Here is a 17,859-nt window from a genome sequence, read left to right on the forward strand (position 1 = left end):
TGATTTATTTCAGATGGAACATTGTGCATTCGTTTATTTCAGATGGAACATTTAGAAGATGTTTACTCTCTCCATGAAAAGTAAAACAGCATTAAAAAAAAAAAAAAAAAAAAAAAACGACTTTAGAAACCTTGACTGCCCCTAAAAGCATTTAAGAGGTTTGCATGCACCTTAAAAGAAATGGAGAGGCCATCTCTTTGCCTTCCCTTCCATTTGTAGTTTAAAACTGTGCAGCATTGTAAGTGCGGTGTTTGAAGCTTTGTTTACATGTTGGACAGGACTTAGCTGTCTCATTCCCCTCACCCTCATTGCTTCCCTATTTGAAAGAGGACTTTCTTGCATTCTGATTGCAAGCCTGTCTACTCACACTGTCTCTAAAGAATACTAATCAGTAAGTCCTCTGCCATATGCAGTCCCTTTTGTCAAGTATGCTAAATAAAATGAGATTTATGATATTTGGCTGCAAGGATTTGACCAGAAAACTTGCTAAGGCAGTCCACCAGCAGTCCACCATATTTTTGTGTTGAAAAATGTGAAATGTTTACAGAAATGTGAAAATTTGACTATGTAATGATGTGTTATTGGAAGACATTATTGACAGAATCCTATGAAAGGAAAACACTAAAAAGTACCACAAAAATAAATAAGATAAAATATTTGCACTTCACTTCTAGTTAATTAATCAGCAAGTGGCTGTTAGAACAAGCTTTGTAATGCCATGAACATTAAATAGCAAAATTAATTAAAATAAATATTGCCCTAAAATGGACATTGATGAGTAAGGATTTTAACTAAATATTCTTAGGGTACACAATGCAATGTTTGTGCTTTCCTAAATCCTACCAATTTACTGTTACTTGGTGTAGTAAATTGATATGTTGGTAGTTATTTACCCAAGGTAATGCAATATTTGCAAAAAATACTCTGATTGGATGTGTTGTGGTTCAATTACATACACTATCAAGTGGCAAGTGCAGACACAAACATGTAATAAGTGTGATAAAAACAAGCACATAAGCTAAAATGACCATGAATTAATTGTACCCTAGTGGCTTCCAGAATCACTACATCTCCGTCCAGTTTGGAGGAATACGAAATTATAATTGTTTATGTGGAGTCAACAAATCTGCCTTCACCTTGTTCTATTAATTCCATGAAGAATGACGGCAGTTCTGAAAACAAAGAAGTGTCCAAACTGGCATAAACAAGGTGCACCTCATAAAATGTTTTGTTCAGTCTTTCTTTCTTTCTTTCTTTTTTTTTTTCTTGGAAAGAATCCTGGTAAATGTAAGATCATCATAACAGCTAGCCAGACGTTTGGGTGGCGAAATGGCTTCAAACAACCCCTCTGGTGCTTTGCACAAGCTGTACAGAACACAGACAGACACTCCAGTCCAAACTGAAGCAACAAAACCTTAGAGATGGCCTTCTAAAGAGATGCTTTTCAGGTATTCTTATCTTATAAATTTGACCTTCTTTTCTTTCAGTCAACACTGCTGAATTAAGTGTTTTACTGAATAGCAGTCCTTTTGTGAGCTCAAAGCTGTACATTTCACATTATCCCCATCTGAAGTTGACAACAAAAGGAAGAAGGTGTGTGTGGGGGGAAAAGGGCAAAATAAGGACAGTGCTACCTGAAATATTAAAGGCGACTCTTGAAAATACACAGTATGCATAAGAGGCTATGCAAGCACTTTCTCTTGTTATCTCCCTTTCCCACACAGACCCACCCTTCTGCCTCACCTGTAGGAGCCTCTGGGATGAGACTGATGAGGTCTAAATACCCCTCTGGCAGGGATGTCTTTGATGGTTGTTGCCCGGCCTACTTTGCGCAGGGCTCATCGCAAGCTTCCCTCTGGGATGCCGAATCCAAAAAACAGCTAGAGGAAAGAAAGCTGCACCCAGAGTGGTGTGAGTGTATGAGTTATTTTGGATGCCCAGTTTGTCTGTAAAACCGACTCTGTAAGGTGTGAGAGTGTGTATGTGTGCCCACCTTGCTGTTCATCTAAAATGTGCCAATTTCTCTGCTGAAAGGGGACAGAGGATGTGAGTTTTACTGGCAGTTCTCGCCAAACAGGCAGGGTTTTCATTTTGTTCACTGGAAGCCAAGTGTGAAAGTTTGATGAAGAGCAATTTGCATCTCTGGATGACTATGAAGAGGTCGGCTTTGTTCTGTGCCACAGAAAAAGCCATGCCTGCACACTGCTTGGCCCCAAAAACCTGCCCACCCCATCACCAAGTGTCACCCACGCTTTGCTTCTCCGTCTCTGCCCTCCTGGCACCACTCGATTTCCACTTTGGCCAGTGGCTAGTCTGATATTGCGCTGTGAGACCAAGAGCACCTGCTAGGAGTTTTTTTTTTTTTTTTTTCATCTAGCCTTTGTTTGGTTTTGAAAGTGATCCAAAAGCAACCCAGAACCTCTGTGCACACATGCTCAAAATTGGATAAATAGGTGAAGCCAGAGTGAAACTTACAAAAAAAAAAAACAGGTTGTCCTGTGGAGTAAAAATCAATCTCTCACCTCAAAGCAGAAATATTTAAGACAACCGTCTTTTGAAAGTTCAAAGATGCAGAATAGATCTTTTGGAAGAAAATTCCTTATTCCGTTACTATCAAACTGTTCTCTGTTACCATCTTTAACTAAAAAAACAATTAATGAAGAGGGAAGGCATTAGATGTGGTGGCCCAGGGGGAAGACAGTGTTCTTTAGGATTTGTGTGTGTGTGTGGTAATGGGGCTAAGAAGCGAGCGTCTGCTTTGTATTTGTATTCTGGTGGCCAGGGGTATCCGTGGATACACGTAGGTGACTGGAAAGCATGCAGAAGGAAGAAGCTGGAGAGCAGTTATTTCTTCACCGTGGCCCTGATACCCACGATGATTAAAAGAGCTTCTCAGTTCTAGGTAACTTTAGGTCATTTCTGTTGAATCTGTTCTTGTTTGTAGCTGCATCTTTTAATGGTTTGTTTTGTGTAACTGGTAAGCAAATCTTAGCCATGATTCTTTTTTTTCATGTATTTGCAATTAATTTAAACAAACATATGAAGTCATATGTCCTACTTGCAAAATTTGTGATGATGATTTAGATTTTCAGTTCATTTTTATATTTGAGTTCCTTTAAAGATACAGCTTCTGTCAAACCCCCAGTTAGAATCTTTATGGGACAGTAGTTGGTAGCTATCTGTTAATATGAATTTGCTTTTCTTTTTGTCAGACCATATATCTGCTTTCGTGGCAGCAGACATAGACCTAAACAACCTTGGTGTATAGATCATAGTGTACACTTCTTACTGAAGACTCAAGAAAATGGCTCATTGAGTTGGTACCAAAGCATGCTTTTGCCATGTTAAACAAAATCTGAATCTCAACATTTTCATTTTGGGTCGAGCAAAAGCTAATTTATTCATCTTTGCACTTCTATTCAAATAATCTTTAATATTGAGGTTCTAAAAAGAGCTGACTTGGGGTACATGATGCCAACCTTTAAAATTGGGACCAACTCGCTGGTCTCGCTGCCTAAATAAGAAAAGTTAAAGGATGGAAGAAAATCACTGCTGCTAAATTTTCAAAGTTGTTTGGTTCTTATTCATACTATTAGCTTTTGGAATCGTTGCCAGTTTTATATTTGTCTTATTATTTTTTCTAAACTTAATTTTATTCCTATTCTCTCTATTATCTCACTGTGATGTTGTATTTTGGACTTTGCACTTTGGTCAGTTGAGGGTATTGTGCATGTGCTATATAAATACACTTTGACTTGACTTGACTTGACTAAATCTCCCCACATAAATGAGCACCATTTCCAGAACCCTGTCTGGGTAAAGTTGAGATGTCATCAGACTAAATCTGAAAGAAAAGCTCCTTTAACCCGCTCATGGAGTAGGATGATTCATAAATCAATGACTCCCACCACCTCTCCCTCTGTCCTCATTCATAATGTTCTAAAATCAAGCAGCTTTGCGGACAAAATGAAAAGAGCTTAGTCATTGTTGAACTTCCTTCATGTGGGTGACGATGATAGGGTATGTTGGCCTTGAAGGGATTAGCAGGGAAAATATGATTACTCAGACAATATCAACTGGCTTGAGACGGAGCTGGAGCACTAAAAAATGAGGCTCTGTCATTACTGAATCACTACACTTGCTGAGCTACATTTGGCTCTGTTGTAATGTGATGTCAACTTTTTATATGTTCTCCATAAAACATGAGGTTCATAATATTTACCTCTCTCTTAAAGAGGTGTATAGTGAATTCATAATATGGATTCTCAGAAAGTCGAAACGAGTAATGTTATGGTTTTCTAACAAGCCGTCAATGAAACCATCAACACATATGGCAAGTCTTTGTGTAATCAGTTCAATTAAAATGTTAAATTATTGAGATGCACCTATCTTTTATCTCATTTGTGGCATGCTCAAAAAAATGGAAAAAATAATTTCAAAGAAACTACAAGAAAGGCTCAATATATGTAATGTTTGTTTTTTTTCTGAGATATTTCTGTAAAAATTCTAACAGCTGTAACTGAGACCATTTGTCTAAACATGAAAAAAGACACATACATCAAGACAAATATTTAATCTTCATATCTGCAGATAAACATCAAATTGAACTTAAACCCAACAGATTTGTGATGCTTTGCTATGGTGAGGATACTCCCACAGAGTATTTACTCACATTTAGTGACGATTTAATAATTCAGCGTGTCTGTTTGTGTAAATTTAATCAGCTAATAAAAGCAGAGCAGACACAAAAGGGGGAGCTGACAATTTTCAATTTGGTAAATAAATGTAGAGGCAAAGACGAGTACAAAGCTGAAGATAAAGGTGAAAGAGGACCATAAAAGTAACAGGAAATAAAGCCACATGAGAGACAAAGGAGAAAATGCCATGTGCTCTCCTGTGTGTGTGTGTTTTTTATTTATTTATTTATTTATTTATTTATTTTTGTCTAACAGGGAGAGGAACAGAATCGTGAGAGGGGTGTGGTCAGCATCTAACAAAAAAGCATGATTGCCTTCTGCTGTCACTTCTCGGCAGTCAAAGCAACTAAAAACATGTTGGACCCTTCATTTATATTTTTCTGAAGCTAAAATAAATGGCAACATAAAACCTCTGTTGTGATTTTTAAGTAACTAAAGGCACACAGACACACAAATGATCCCGGTGACCTTTGTGAGGCTCTTTGTTGTTTCCAAGCTGAAATCATTTGGAATTTAAATAGTTTTTCTTTTACAGCATCAACAATAGGAATTTGTCCCCCTGTTTTGTCTGTGGATGCGCAGCAGGCTTTATTGGAATGCCCTCTTCCTTCCTCCCCCTGCTTGTCCCCAGCCACTCCCTCTGGCGAGTGCTGATTTTTGATAATAAGCCCAGTAGTAGCCGTCACGTGGCCTGACCAGCAGTGCGCGGCATGTGTGCTGGTTAGGGACTTGAATGGCGATGGAGGAAGTACAGGGCTGTACAAGAAGGGAATTAGAAGACCCACAGTGAGCACTGATTCATACAGCCAGCGGGAATGTTGTTTGCTGGTACAAGACTTTTCTTTTGTGTTTTGTGGAGGCGGCTCCTGAAGCATCGCCTCTTTCTGCTTGTCAGTCAGTCACTTACTCAGATGATAATTAAAGATCCGACTTTATACATTTTAAGAAGTTCTGCCACATGCACAGCAGTTATGTAGGGTGCCACATTCGTAATTTGCATTTATTAATTACCTTTAGTAATGAAGGTTGTTGATAATTTAGCATCTGTTCTTTGAAAGCTATAAAAGGTGAATAGTTTTGTCATTTAAAGTGTGTAAGGCACAAGCAGTGGGGAATCTTTATTTCTTCCTGTTGTCTTCCTCTTAGACATTCACACAGCAATATTTGTGTTCAGATTGTGTGTATCTTTGAATGTGTAGGTAACCACAAGGGGGTTGGACAAACGGAGCTTTCAAATGACACTGTAGCTCCCTTCCCCCAGGTTTCACAAGAGTTTTATAGATCCAAAGGGACAGTTATGTGTGCATATGAGAAAATGTCCATTTGTGTGTACACCGTCGTCTCTTGAAGATGTTTTCCTCCAACAGATTGCTTTTTTTCTCACAGTTAAATGTTTAACATCATAAAATAAGATTTAACACCAGAAAAATAGAAATTTCCCAAAAAGCTAGTCAAAAAAATCTGGCACTTTGTAAAATCTAATCATGGCTAATCTTAATCCTTCTGATGTCATGACGTAGGCTAAAAGTGACGTATTGTGTTATCATTTAAATAACTTCAAGAACACATGAGAAACAAAGCCAATGGCATCTATTATGTGAAAGCTTTTATAAGGCTTTAGGACTCCAACAAATCCCAATTGGTGGCATTGTCCACTCCTTTATTGTGGAGTGGAGTGGCCTAGTCAAAGTCTGGCTTTAATTGCAATTGAGATGCTGTCACGACTTAAAACAGTAGGTGGATTAAAACGTTTCTGCAAAGAATGTTCACCTTTTTAGTCATACCAGAACCTGTATGTTTTTGATTGACACGTTTTGCTTCAACCTTCATTGGTTGAAGCAATAAAATGTAATACCACGCCATCAAACTAAATATAAATGGTTGGTGTGTTGTTATTGTTACTTGGTGTAAAATTAATTGCCCATCATGACATGAACAAGGATCTATCTCTCTATATTAGACCAATTCTCGATTGCATCAGTGTAAAAGTTGGATCTTAACTGTACAAGAAAATGCTTTATTCCCACCAAGATAGCCAGAACAATTTGAACATCAGAAATATCAATGAGTCAAAGCAGACACAATTATTATTTTGGTTAATATTCCACAGTCATCCAATCATTTGCTTTCAATCAAGACAAAAGACAGATTTTCAACAGCTGCTTGTCTACAGAAAGACACTCTGAAAAATCTAGAGAAATAAAGCAAATACTGTAGATTTTAGATGTTAACGTGGAGCGGACTGAGAGGATTCACGGCTGATATCATTAAAGCGATGGTCATGTCTAGGAAAGAGTGTCTGATGCTGAGACTGGAGTACTGGGGTAAGACGTGGGGGAGGGGATCGGGCGTGTGTGTTTATGAGTGCAGGTATGGGTGTGAGTAAGAGGTTTGCTATCGGTGTCTGAGTGTTTAATAAATCAATGCAGGTCGAGCCTGAGAGCAGCATGTCGCCCAAATGGTCTGCTGTTAGTGGGGATTTGTAGAGTCGGAGTGTTTTTAGGTGTACTGCTTGAATGTGGGACAGGAACAATGAGATGTGGCTGTGCATGTGTCATTTCTAATAAACAATACAGAAGCTGAAAAAAATGACCTCATACCCAGACGTCTGTGAGTACAACCGACTCCAGCTTCTTTTACCTCTCCCCCTTGTGTTTAGGACATAATTTGTATAATCCCAAATGTGAGTTCAAGAGCTGTTATAAGGTCCCATCTGACTAAATCATCTAAAAGAGAAAAAAATCTAAGGAAAAAAACTGGCTCTGCTTGTTTTTTCCCCACTACGTGCTCCCTTGGTGGGCCCTTTTGTGCTGCGACTTAATTAGCAGTCTCTGAAGCTACACCAGTGCAGCATAGAGGGGCTCTGGTCTCAGATCTCTGCACTCATGATGGTTTGTCTAAAAGAAAAGTTAAGTGTGACGTCCAAAGAACATGAGGAAATGGAGAGGGGGAACTAGAAAAAAAGAAAGATAAAACAAAGGAAAGACATCTATGGTAAAGAGGAAATAATTGTAATTATCTAGATTTGCACTACCTACTTCACATGTTAAATATGTGGAGTTCACATATCTGAATTACCTCCGTGTCAGAGAGTGGGAGGTTTACAGGTTTTGCAGTTAAACAGCCGCCAGTCTGATTCAGCAATTTAAAAAGATTTTATGTGGTAGACAAACACAAAGTCATGCATTAGCTGCAATAATTAAAGGGCAAGGATACAAAGGTAAAAATGTTTTATATCAAAAATTTGAAAATATAGTAATAGAGAACTGTACTGATCCTTGAACTTGAAAATATTGAGTATTTTATGTTGATATTTCACATAAAACCTCAAAAAAATTGTACTTGCATATCTAGTTGTAAATCAACTAAACTTCAAATGATTGTGGGGTATGAATACTTCTGCAAAGTACTGTCTGTATATGTTGGAACATAAAAGTAAAACAGACAGAGACTGACACTTTTCATTTGGAGGAACCATGTTCATTCCACTTGAACACTTTTCATCCTCGTTTTGTCTTTGATCATCCCTCGTGCTTTGGATCTACTCGTCTTCGTTCAGCTCATGTTTCCTTCAACTTCAAAAATAATTTGCAGAGATCAAATGTGACATGAGAGTAAGACAGAGCAATAAAAAGGGGGGCAAGCATGGAGCTCAACTTGGAGGGTCGTTGTGACATGTGGCTGATGCAAAACTTGTTTTGGAAAGATGTGAAAGTGTGGATGTATGAAAAACAACCTGCAAGACTGTCAATCTTATCAGAACGCTTAATAACTTTGTTTCTTTAGCCAAGGTAATGTTAGAAGACAGCCAAAGTGATCAAATCAGTAAAAAAAACGTTTATCATGTAAGTGTTGCCATCATAAGACTTGTTTAGGTTAAACTCACCAATCAAGATTTTCAGGTTTGTGAGCTTATATTGAGACAGGAAGTCCCACTATGGTCACTTCATAATATAAGGTTGGAATAGTTGAGGAAAAAAAAAGAGAAACAAAGTCGAGGCTTCATTGCAAGTTTGGTAAGTAGTACCTTCAGGCACCTCCTCTGTTTATTTTACTTATTTATTTTTTTTCAGTTTGATATAGATGGCAAACAGGAGCCACAAGATGACTCAGAATATGCACCAACATCACACACTTGTGCATTCAAACTGATGGTTTGTGATCATTGACTTGAAAAAAAATCTCATTTTAAATGAATCATCCACACAACGAAATATGCAGTATGAAGTAAAGCTCAAAAATGAAGTTTTTATTGTTTAAAGAACAGAAGTTTGAATATTTAAGTCAAGTCTGCAGCTGAGGAAGGAAATATCTGGTAAAGTGCTGGGAAATTAGGCTGCCATTTTTAAGTGCTAATATTTGGTCAAGGTGTCTAGCAAACAGGGTTGACTTCCAGCTCATGCCCATATTTTTTTTCTTCATTTGAACAGAAAGATCAGGCCGCTACGCAAACGAGATAATGTAAGCTTGTCTTGGACGTAAGCATCTGTTGTTTGCCGTTAGGTTCCCCTGTGATAAAACTTGTTTGAGTATTATGTAAAACAGCTTTTTCATTAGCTTCCTCTGGATGTTGCTCCAAATCAGATTGAACTAAGTCATATTATTTGTCTGCAGGAGCTTGAAACACAGAGGCTGTGTGGCGACTTGTTTTTATTCTGAAATCAGTAAAGAGAGATATGGCAGTAAACAGTTTTATCTTTCCACACACAACAAAAAAGAGAGATTAGCCTCTGTGACTGCATGTCTTTCTTCCTCAAAGTCTCTTGTCAGCTTATTGTTTCTTCATCCTACTTTAGAAGCAGTAAGTGTATGATTACCATATGATTTTTATCTGCATTGCACTTTATTGCAATTTGCTTACGAACAAGAAGTAATGGTTTTCCTGCATTTAAGAGGGTATTTGTTATGCTGTTTGTGTGAACTGTAAGCTATTAATATTTTATCCCGACCTGTTTCGATTTCAACCACCCTCCTCTCCTCAGAGCCCTATCTGTACTTAAGGCAGGGGTCTGAGGAGCCTTGTTTACCAGGTTTTGTTGCAAGCATTTAGGCTTAAACCTCCCCATTTCCATCAAATCCATACTTTGCTTTCATTGTGATATTTTATTTACTTCTATTTTTCACCAAAATCTTATAAGTTTCACATTTGTATGCACATTTCTCAGGAAAAGGTATCTCACAACTTTATACAGAGATGAACCGAATAGTCACCTACTTAAATGTCAATTCATGCAATAATAAGAAATCCAGGGATATAAACTTTCTGAAAAAAAAAAAAAAAAAAAAAAACCCCAGCTTTTTTGCCTTTGTGGTGTTTTGAAGTTACAGAGTATTTGAAGTTGCTTTCTACCTTTTCTCCAGTTCTCTTTGATCTTACCCCCTGTTGGTCTTCAGGGTCGTTTTTTTACCCGATTATATGATTCAAATGTCACCCAGGCGCTCTGGGTCCTGCCCAGTTCTACTCACATCTGGTGCACAACATAAATGATTCTCTTGTTTTTTGTATGTTTTTTTTTTTTCTTTGCTTCACAGAGTTCTTGGGCTATAGGTCTGGTTCTCTTGAGCCCAAAGAAGGGGATCATGAAATGGTAACAAGCTTCTTTGAACCTGTAGGTGGTATTTGATGCTCAGAAAAGCAGCACAGTATATTGTGTGTTTGATCAGACTGCTCCCTGGAATGCAGGTCGGGGGTTCACGTCACATTGCTAACCTTTGTAGTGCGTGCGTCAGAGTCTACAGACTATTGCGTGTATGCTAATTCATTTTAGTGGATTATTAACTCGATTTTGTTTTCATGTCTTTTATTAAGTAATTAAACTATAATGATGTACGGAGTGATGTAAAGACAATTCTAAATATACTTTTGAGAAAGATGAACTTTGAAAAGTTTTTTAACGTCTTTGTTTCCATTTCTGTTGCACTTCTATTGCACTTCTGTTGCACTTCTGTTGCACTTCTATTTTTTTACTGACTATACAGTCAGTTGGAGGACAAAGCACTTTTATTCATGTTTCTTTTTTATGTACATGCATTTTTTCAGTTGGTATGTGAATGAGTTACTTAGATTTTAACATAGTAAAGTTCAACCTTACTAAAGAAAAGCTAAATCTTCTCCCGGTCTCGTCTTGCAGTCTACCATCATATATATTTCCCAAGTGAAATTGCTGCTTCTGCTTGTTCACAGTGACTTGGTAGCCAACTGATTATTGGGAAATTCAATGAGCCTTTAATCTCCTCAAAAGACCAACATTATACTTGTCTACGTTACTCAATCACATTTTATGTTCTCCTCTCCCCCACATTTGTGGTCTAACCTCTACCCGCTGATTAACGGTCTCTTTCCTCCATCTGACACGCTCCGTTCTTTAGCTCTTTAACCGATCACAACAATGTGGAAGACCATCTATTTCCTCTCCTCTTTCTCCAACATTCAGCACACTTGTTTCTTTCTCACTCTCTGTAGTTTTCCTCATTTTTCTCCCTTTGCTCTCTTGACTTGCTTGCTCTTTGAGGGTCCTTCTCCCTATAGTTGTTCACAGTCATAGAAAAACTGAACCATATTTTTTTCTTTTTGTGTTGTTTTGTTCCGGCATGCATTGTTACAGGACATTTTTGTACTTGCTCTGCAGGGAATACAGGTGGTGCTTTTCATGTTTTGTGAAAGGAAGCATGACTACATTCTCTTTATAGAGTTTAAAGAGCATATATTGCTGGGTTTTTCAAGGCTTTCATGTTGTTTTAGATTAACAAGGTCACACATTAAAAAGAGAAAAAAAAACAGTCTAATTTAAACACCGGTTACAGTATTTACATGTTGTTTATTTACATTTTTGTGCACTTTTTAATCTTTTGCGAGCCATTATGGAATATGTACACCCAGATATCATGTCATGCATCATCATTTATTCAATTTTCCTTCTTGTTAAATATCTATATTGTATGTTTATATATTTAACATATGTGTAGGCAGTTTAAAATATCTGTATGTCTGCTGTTCTACATGTTTGCTTTTGTCTGAACCAAAATAAATGGAAAAAAAAAATCACATTGGTGTAATAATGAACCTAGGTTTAATTCTGATCCAGGGCTCGATTTCCTCCAATGCAGGTGACCAGAAATAAATTAGAGCTAAATATTATTTTTATAGTAAGTAGACGGAATCAACCAGCTTGATGTGCTGCTAAGCAACTAAAGCAAAGGTTTCTACTCAGCTCATTTAATACATGTGACAAAGATGAGACATTTGATTTTTATTTTTTTCCATGCATAAGTAAAAATTGCATGTAGCAAGTCTCAGAGAAGGAAATCCACATTTTGCCATCTGGAGTGAATAGATCCTGATTACAGGTGACGCAGTGTTCCCTTAGTTATTTATGTTTCGGTCACTGTTTTATTTCTGTATTCCTTTTACTTTGTGTGTCTAGCGGAATGGAAAATTGAATGACTTCAAGGCAACAGGATGACCTTTACCTGTTCTCGTCTTGAACCAGTGTTCCAAAACATGTTGGCAGTAATACGTAGAGGAGAATCCTAATAAGCTGCAAGCTTGTGGAGGTTTGGTTATACTCGAGGTGAACATCAGTGGGTCGATTTCGTCACTCATTGATCCCCGGGGTTTTCAGAGTGACAGTTGCTGAATGTCAGCAGAGCATTAACATTAAACATTAACACAATGATATGTATTTAAAGGGTAGATGACTGAAGTGTGTCCAAAACATGCTAATCTACTCGGTGCTTTCTCACACTGCATCAGTAGAGCTGCTGATATGTCAATGAATTGACACAGTGTGACCTATTGGTGCGGCATTAAGAGTATCAAAATCAGAGTAGGACTTGTTAAGAGTTAGATGTAAGAGTTGAACATTGGTTTAAAAACCATACAAAGCGCCTACAGCAATATTAAATTACATTTGCTTTTGGACAAGAGATAAAGGCAGTTTTAAAATGACAGTGTGTCCATGTGATACAATTGCATAAGAGCACAAAACACTTGTTCCCAAATTCTCTATGGGGTATAAAGACTAGCTTTAGATTAAGTCCCAAAAGCTTTAACTGAGTGGTGGAGATTTGACCAAGTCTGACACATTTACATTATATTGATTTAAATTATCCCTAGTAAAGTATGCACTGAATGAATATGCAATTCTGCGTTGTCAGAATATCCATTAAGTCACCATTATGGTCTCTACTAAGTCTTTCAAGTGAAACTTCCAGCTTGATATTCTACATCAGTGTCCCGTATCGGCTTTTATTTGTTGGGTCAGGTAGCTGTGTCTCTTTGTTTTTTTTTTTTATGCTGTTCATTCACTAATGTTCTCTAACAAATTTCCTTCAGGAGAACAACTAAATTTGTAATGAGATTAAACTCTGCAGGAGTGAACTCTTTTTAGTAATTTGCGGACTCCTGAAGCGGTTTTCTTTCCATTAAATTTGATTTACAGTTTATAAGGGAGTTAAAATTGACAACTATGTATCATGTTTCTTTCATTTTACAGATTTTGGTGTTGGTCCACCAACACCAAATAAATAAAATCCCAAATAAATACTAGAAGTTTGTGGTTGGTACATGACAAACTGTGGTAAAGTTTATGGAGTATTTTTCACAGTAACTGAAAGTGCTGTACGATTCCTTTTGTAAGTCATTTTGTCACTCAAGGTTGTAGTCTGCAGAGTAACTGGTATGTGAAAATATGTTACAAATTCCTAACTTTCTGATCACATGTAGAAGAATGGCATGAATAGATAACATCAGATTTAAGTGCTGTGGTTTCTAGATGTTACTTTAACTTTTATGAGCAAAACCAAGTCGTTCTAAGCTTTATGCCATGATTTCAGCAGAGAAAGTCCTTAGAGGTGCAAAGAATTAATGCATGGTGCAAAGGCCAGCAGCACCTGACACGCAGCAAAACTCTATATGATAATGTATACCTGTAACAGCATAATCCTTCACTTGTCCGGAATACATTATTTAATACCTGTGAATTAGCATTCACATTGTCAGGAAAGCAAAGATCAAAATAAATGTAAATAAACTGAATGTCATGAAATGAACAGGACAGTAGTCAGTAAAACATATAGAATAAATACCTGAGTGTACTGCAAGTGAAGTGGGATGATGGGGCAGAATTGAGCATTTGATGGTGCAATTTAAATGTGAATAAAGTTATTGATGGCTCAATAATGTCGATAAAATCTGCCAGGAGCTACAATGGTGTGTCTGTTTCCCACATAAATATTCATCACTTTTTCCATCAGGAGACGGGGGACTAAAATAAAACGTTGCGTCTCCACTCTAGGTGGAAGGGTGGATGGTATGTAGGCTGTGTGTGTCTGCATGATGGCGCGCGTGTGTGTTTGTCTAAAGTGCTTATACATCTTCTCTTTCTCCACATTCGCTCTCACACCTCATAAGCTAGATTCAGACTGTTCCATATGGATGACGCTCGTATGTGACAGTTCTTGGCCTATCAGAATTCAAATGTAAGCAGCTGTTTGTGTGTGCATCAGCAAGTTTTGAGAAGCGTTGAAAGACATGAACAGACTTTATACATTCTAGTCCAGCTATATTGTTTGATTCTCCAGTTATTAGTCATGTTATGCGCATCTTTTCAATCAAGTCATTGATGTGAACCTGTGTTGCTAATTGAGTAAAATGTGTTTACGTTTACTGTCAGAGCAAGAAAAAAAGTTTTTTTTGTTTTTTTATGTTTTTTTATGTTTTTGGAGTTCCCTAATAGACTGTACTATATGAACCTGAAAGACCTGGTACTGAAAACAGGCTTTCTGCTACTAAATTAAATTAAGTTCATTTTAAGACTTTTTGAGACCCTTTTAAGAATATAATTTAAATTTTAGGTTGACATGAATTACAAAAAAAATATCTGAGTAGGAATAATAGTCATATCACAGTTTTAACTTTGAATGTTTTGCCTAAAATATCTTTCCCAAAGGTTAATTAAATTCATATTGTATTTGTTGATGGACACAAGCTTTTCAGTTCCTTTCACCCGTAGAAAGAGGGCAAGCGGAATCAAATTCCATTTGTTCTCCAAGAGAAAAGAAAGATTTGTTGGAAACTGATGGGATTGTATTTACAAGCGTCTTTATTTTAATGAGTCTTTTGTGTCTATAAACTGTATACTGTAACCCTGCCTTTTACTTTGGCTCTTTTGCACCTTCCTCTGATTTTAAAAAGCTGCTTTGGAAGATTAAGGTGATGTACATCAGCTGATGTTTCATGAGTGTGAAACGAAATCCTAATTTGTGGATATCTGACATGAGGCTTATTGTGATTTAAGATGCCACTGACTGCACTTTTTTTTCTTCTTTTTTTACTTCCAAGGGGACATTCCTTGCATGCTCCACAAATCTCTGTTATCAGGCTATAAGCAGAGATTCAGTGAAAGATGGAAAAAAAAAGGAAAAGCAGACCAGAAGAGATAGGATTTATGCTAACATGCTGGTAGGAATGAAGGGGATTTATGTGATCCTTTGTGATGACTGATGGCATTACATGAGACCCTGCAATGGCAGTGCATTTCCGTCACACGTTTTGTCTCTGTATCCCCGTTTTCTCCATCCTGCTCTTTCTATTTACCTTTGTCTGTAGCTCAGACTACTCTGCAAGTCCCCGGGGAAATGCTGCTGATTTATTCTAGACCTACACCTTCTTCAGTTCTATCTCTCTAATGTCTTCAGCCCCCAACAAGCAGCCTCTTTTCTCTTATAAAAATCAATATTGTGTGTGCTGGTGAGCGTGTGCACATGTAATTTATTTTTCACCTTACATTGTAAGCAAAATTTCATATACATATAGGAAGGATCTATCGCCACTGCTGCAATGGTGTCAGTTTTCAATGCTTGTACTTCATAATCATTGCTCCCAGATGTGTTGTCAGTCATACCAACACTGCGTCATGCACTATACACGAAAAACTTCAAGCTAATAAGGGTCCCACTTTACAAACAAGAGGATGTACTGCCAGGGCTGGAACAAATCATTGTCGTTCATTAAAATGAATTTACTGTAAACGTTTTCAACACAAAATTCTCCAGTATTGTAGAGTGTCCTTTCTTAAGGGAACACATCTTTCATAAACCTATAAAGATGAGGAAATTTGACACCAAGTGAAATCTATGTGCCAAGTATAAAACTGTTAAAACACACTTTACAGACACAGTATACTGTCAGCTTTTTTTCTTTCAAAGTAAAGCACAGATGCACGATTTGTTGTACATGCAAGTTTTGCACAGTTTCCAACTTCCAACTTTTCCTTCATTGAAAGATTGTCTCTTGAGTTGAAAATGTAAAGGAGAAGGCAACAATTGGAGAAGCATACAGTCAGTTATATGCAGGATGGTGTTTACATTAGATATTCTCTTGTACAGAGGAGAAAAATAGAAGTTACACTTGTCCTTCAAAATACATTTTGCACATCCGGTCCTTTGCTAAGAAAAGAAATCTTGGAATACAAACATAGTTTGGACAGAATACGTACATTTTGACATTCAATTTCACCTAGCAAATGTCCCTGACCCACAGTCGATGTGAAAAAAGAATCTTTGTCAAATAATAGTTTATCAAAGGCCTCTCAACCTCCCACGTTCTAAGCTGCATGTGAACACAGCACCTGGAACACAGCCGGCAACAGTTTGAGTCAAAACGTTACTTGCTCATAATTAAATAAAAATTTAACTGGAAAATTGGTTTGAAATTGGAGCTCAGGGATTATCTTTTGACTTTTGTTGGATTTGAATTAATTGGCCTTTTTGAATGGATTTTAAGATGTTTCTTTTCTGCTCATTTTTGTCACATGCTGTCAGTCACTTGATAAGACAGTAGTTAATATTATTAAAGAGTAATAATGCTGTTAAAAATCCAGTGTACATTATCTGCAGGATTTCTTTTTGTAGGTTTATCATAGTAAACATTTCTTTCATTTCCACAGCAAAGAAGACTTGTGCGACCACTGACTTTGCCTGTAAGAACGGACAATGCCTGCCTGCTAGGTGGCGCTGCGACGGAGAACCAGAGTGTGCAGATGGTTCGGATGAGGCTGATGCAATCTGCAGTAAGTAGCTTCACAGATGCATTGTATGTTCAACAGGCGAACCTAACCACACATGTTGATGAGCGGTGCCACAAACCCAACCAATCAATCAATCAATCAACCAATCAATCAATCAATCAATCAATCAATCAATCAATCAATCAATCAATCAATCAATCAATCAATCAATCAATCAATCAATCAATCAATCAATCAAATTTTATTTGTATAGCACATTTCAGCAGCAAGGCATTTCAAAGTGCTTTACATAATTAAAATAAAAACAGCATGTGACATTGAATAAACAGTGAGAAAGAGGCATTTTGAAAAAGATTAAAAAAGATAAAAACATTAAAACCCGCACCCCTTTTAGGACTTCAGTTAAATGTTGTTTAACTGTCGTTTAACTGGGGCTCTAACCCAGCAAACACTGATACAGTGACAGATGGAACAGAGAGTCAGGTAAGTTAACACCTATTCCCACATACACAGTTGACACGTCTCACATGTGCTAACACATGTTGTGTATCCGTGAGTTAAACAGAAGTCAACTTGCATTTTTTAAAGAGCATAAACATCTGCATTACGTCAGCAGTTTTTTTTTTTTTTTTTTTTTTTTTCCTCTTCTCTTCTCATACATTCATGCTGGATTCACGACAGTAGTTCTGTTCTGGTAACACTTCCGTCACTCTCAAGGATGTCCATTCTTTGTGCTTGCTGCACTTTGCAACCTTCCATTCCTTGAACACTGCATCAGGAAATTGCTTTCAGTTGGACTGCCATACATGGTTTAATCAAGGCCAAAGGAGTGACAAAACATTTAGACTTATTTTACATCATTTCCTCACAGCTAAAGTGAAAAGTGGAAAGAAATAATTTCTAATTATCTCTATTACTTTTACCTTACTAAGCAGCTGATCAGAGCAGGAAAGACCGATACTTTAAAGTTTAATGAAGTAGTCCACAGCAAAACTTAGATATATTTTTTCTACTACTTCACAGACCTTCTAAAACCTTTAATAGACACTTTACTGCTTGTGGTTAGATCTGTTGCTTATACATTTTTGGGTTATTATTGGCAAATATAAAGCTATTCTGTATTTTGTTCTTTT

General features: G+C 37.2%; 1 protein-coding gene across 1 annotated transcript in view; it reads left to right on the forward strand.

The window, feature by feature from the left end:
* LOC106956844 (low-density lipoprotein receptor-related protein 8-like) overlaps positions 1–17,859 on the forward strand; it is a 151,647-nt gene that overhangs the window by 76,432 nt on the left and 57,356 nt on the right. The window contains exon 3 of the mRNA XM_015047912.1: positions 16,646–16,768. Coding sequence (XP_014903398.1) covers positions 16,646–16,768 — 123 coding nt within the window. The remainder of the gene's footprint in view (positions 1–16,645; positions 16,769–17,859) is intronic.

This window comes from Poecilia latipinna, unplaced genomic scaffold (genome assembly GCF_001443285.1).
Source record: "Poecilia latipinna isolate Pla-1442-1.1 unplaced genomic scaffold, P_latipinna-1.0 Scaffold848, whole genome shotgun sequence".
Lineage (NCBI taxonomy): Eukaryota > Metazoa > Chordata > Actinopteri > Cyprinodontiformes > Poeciliidae > Poecilia > Poecilia latipinna.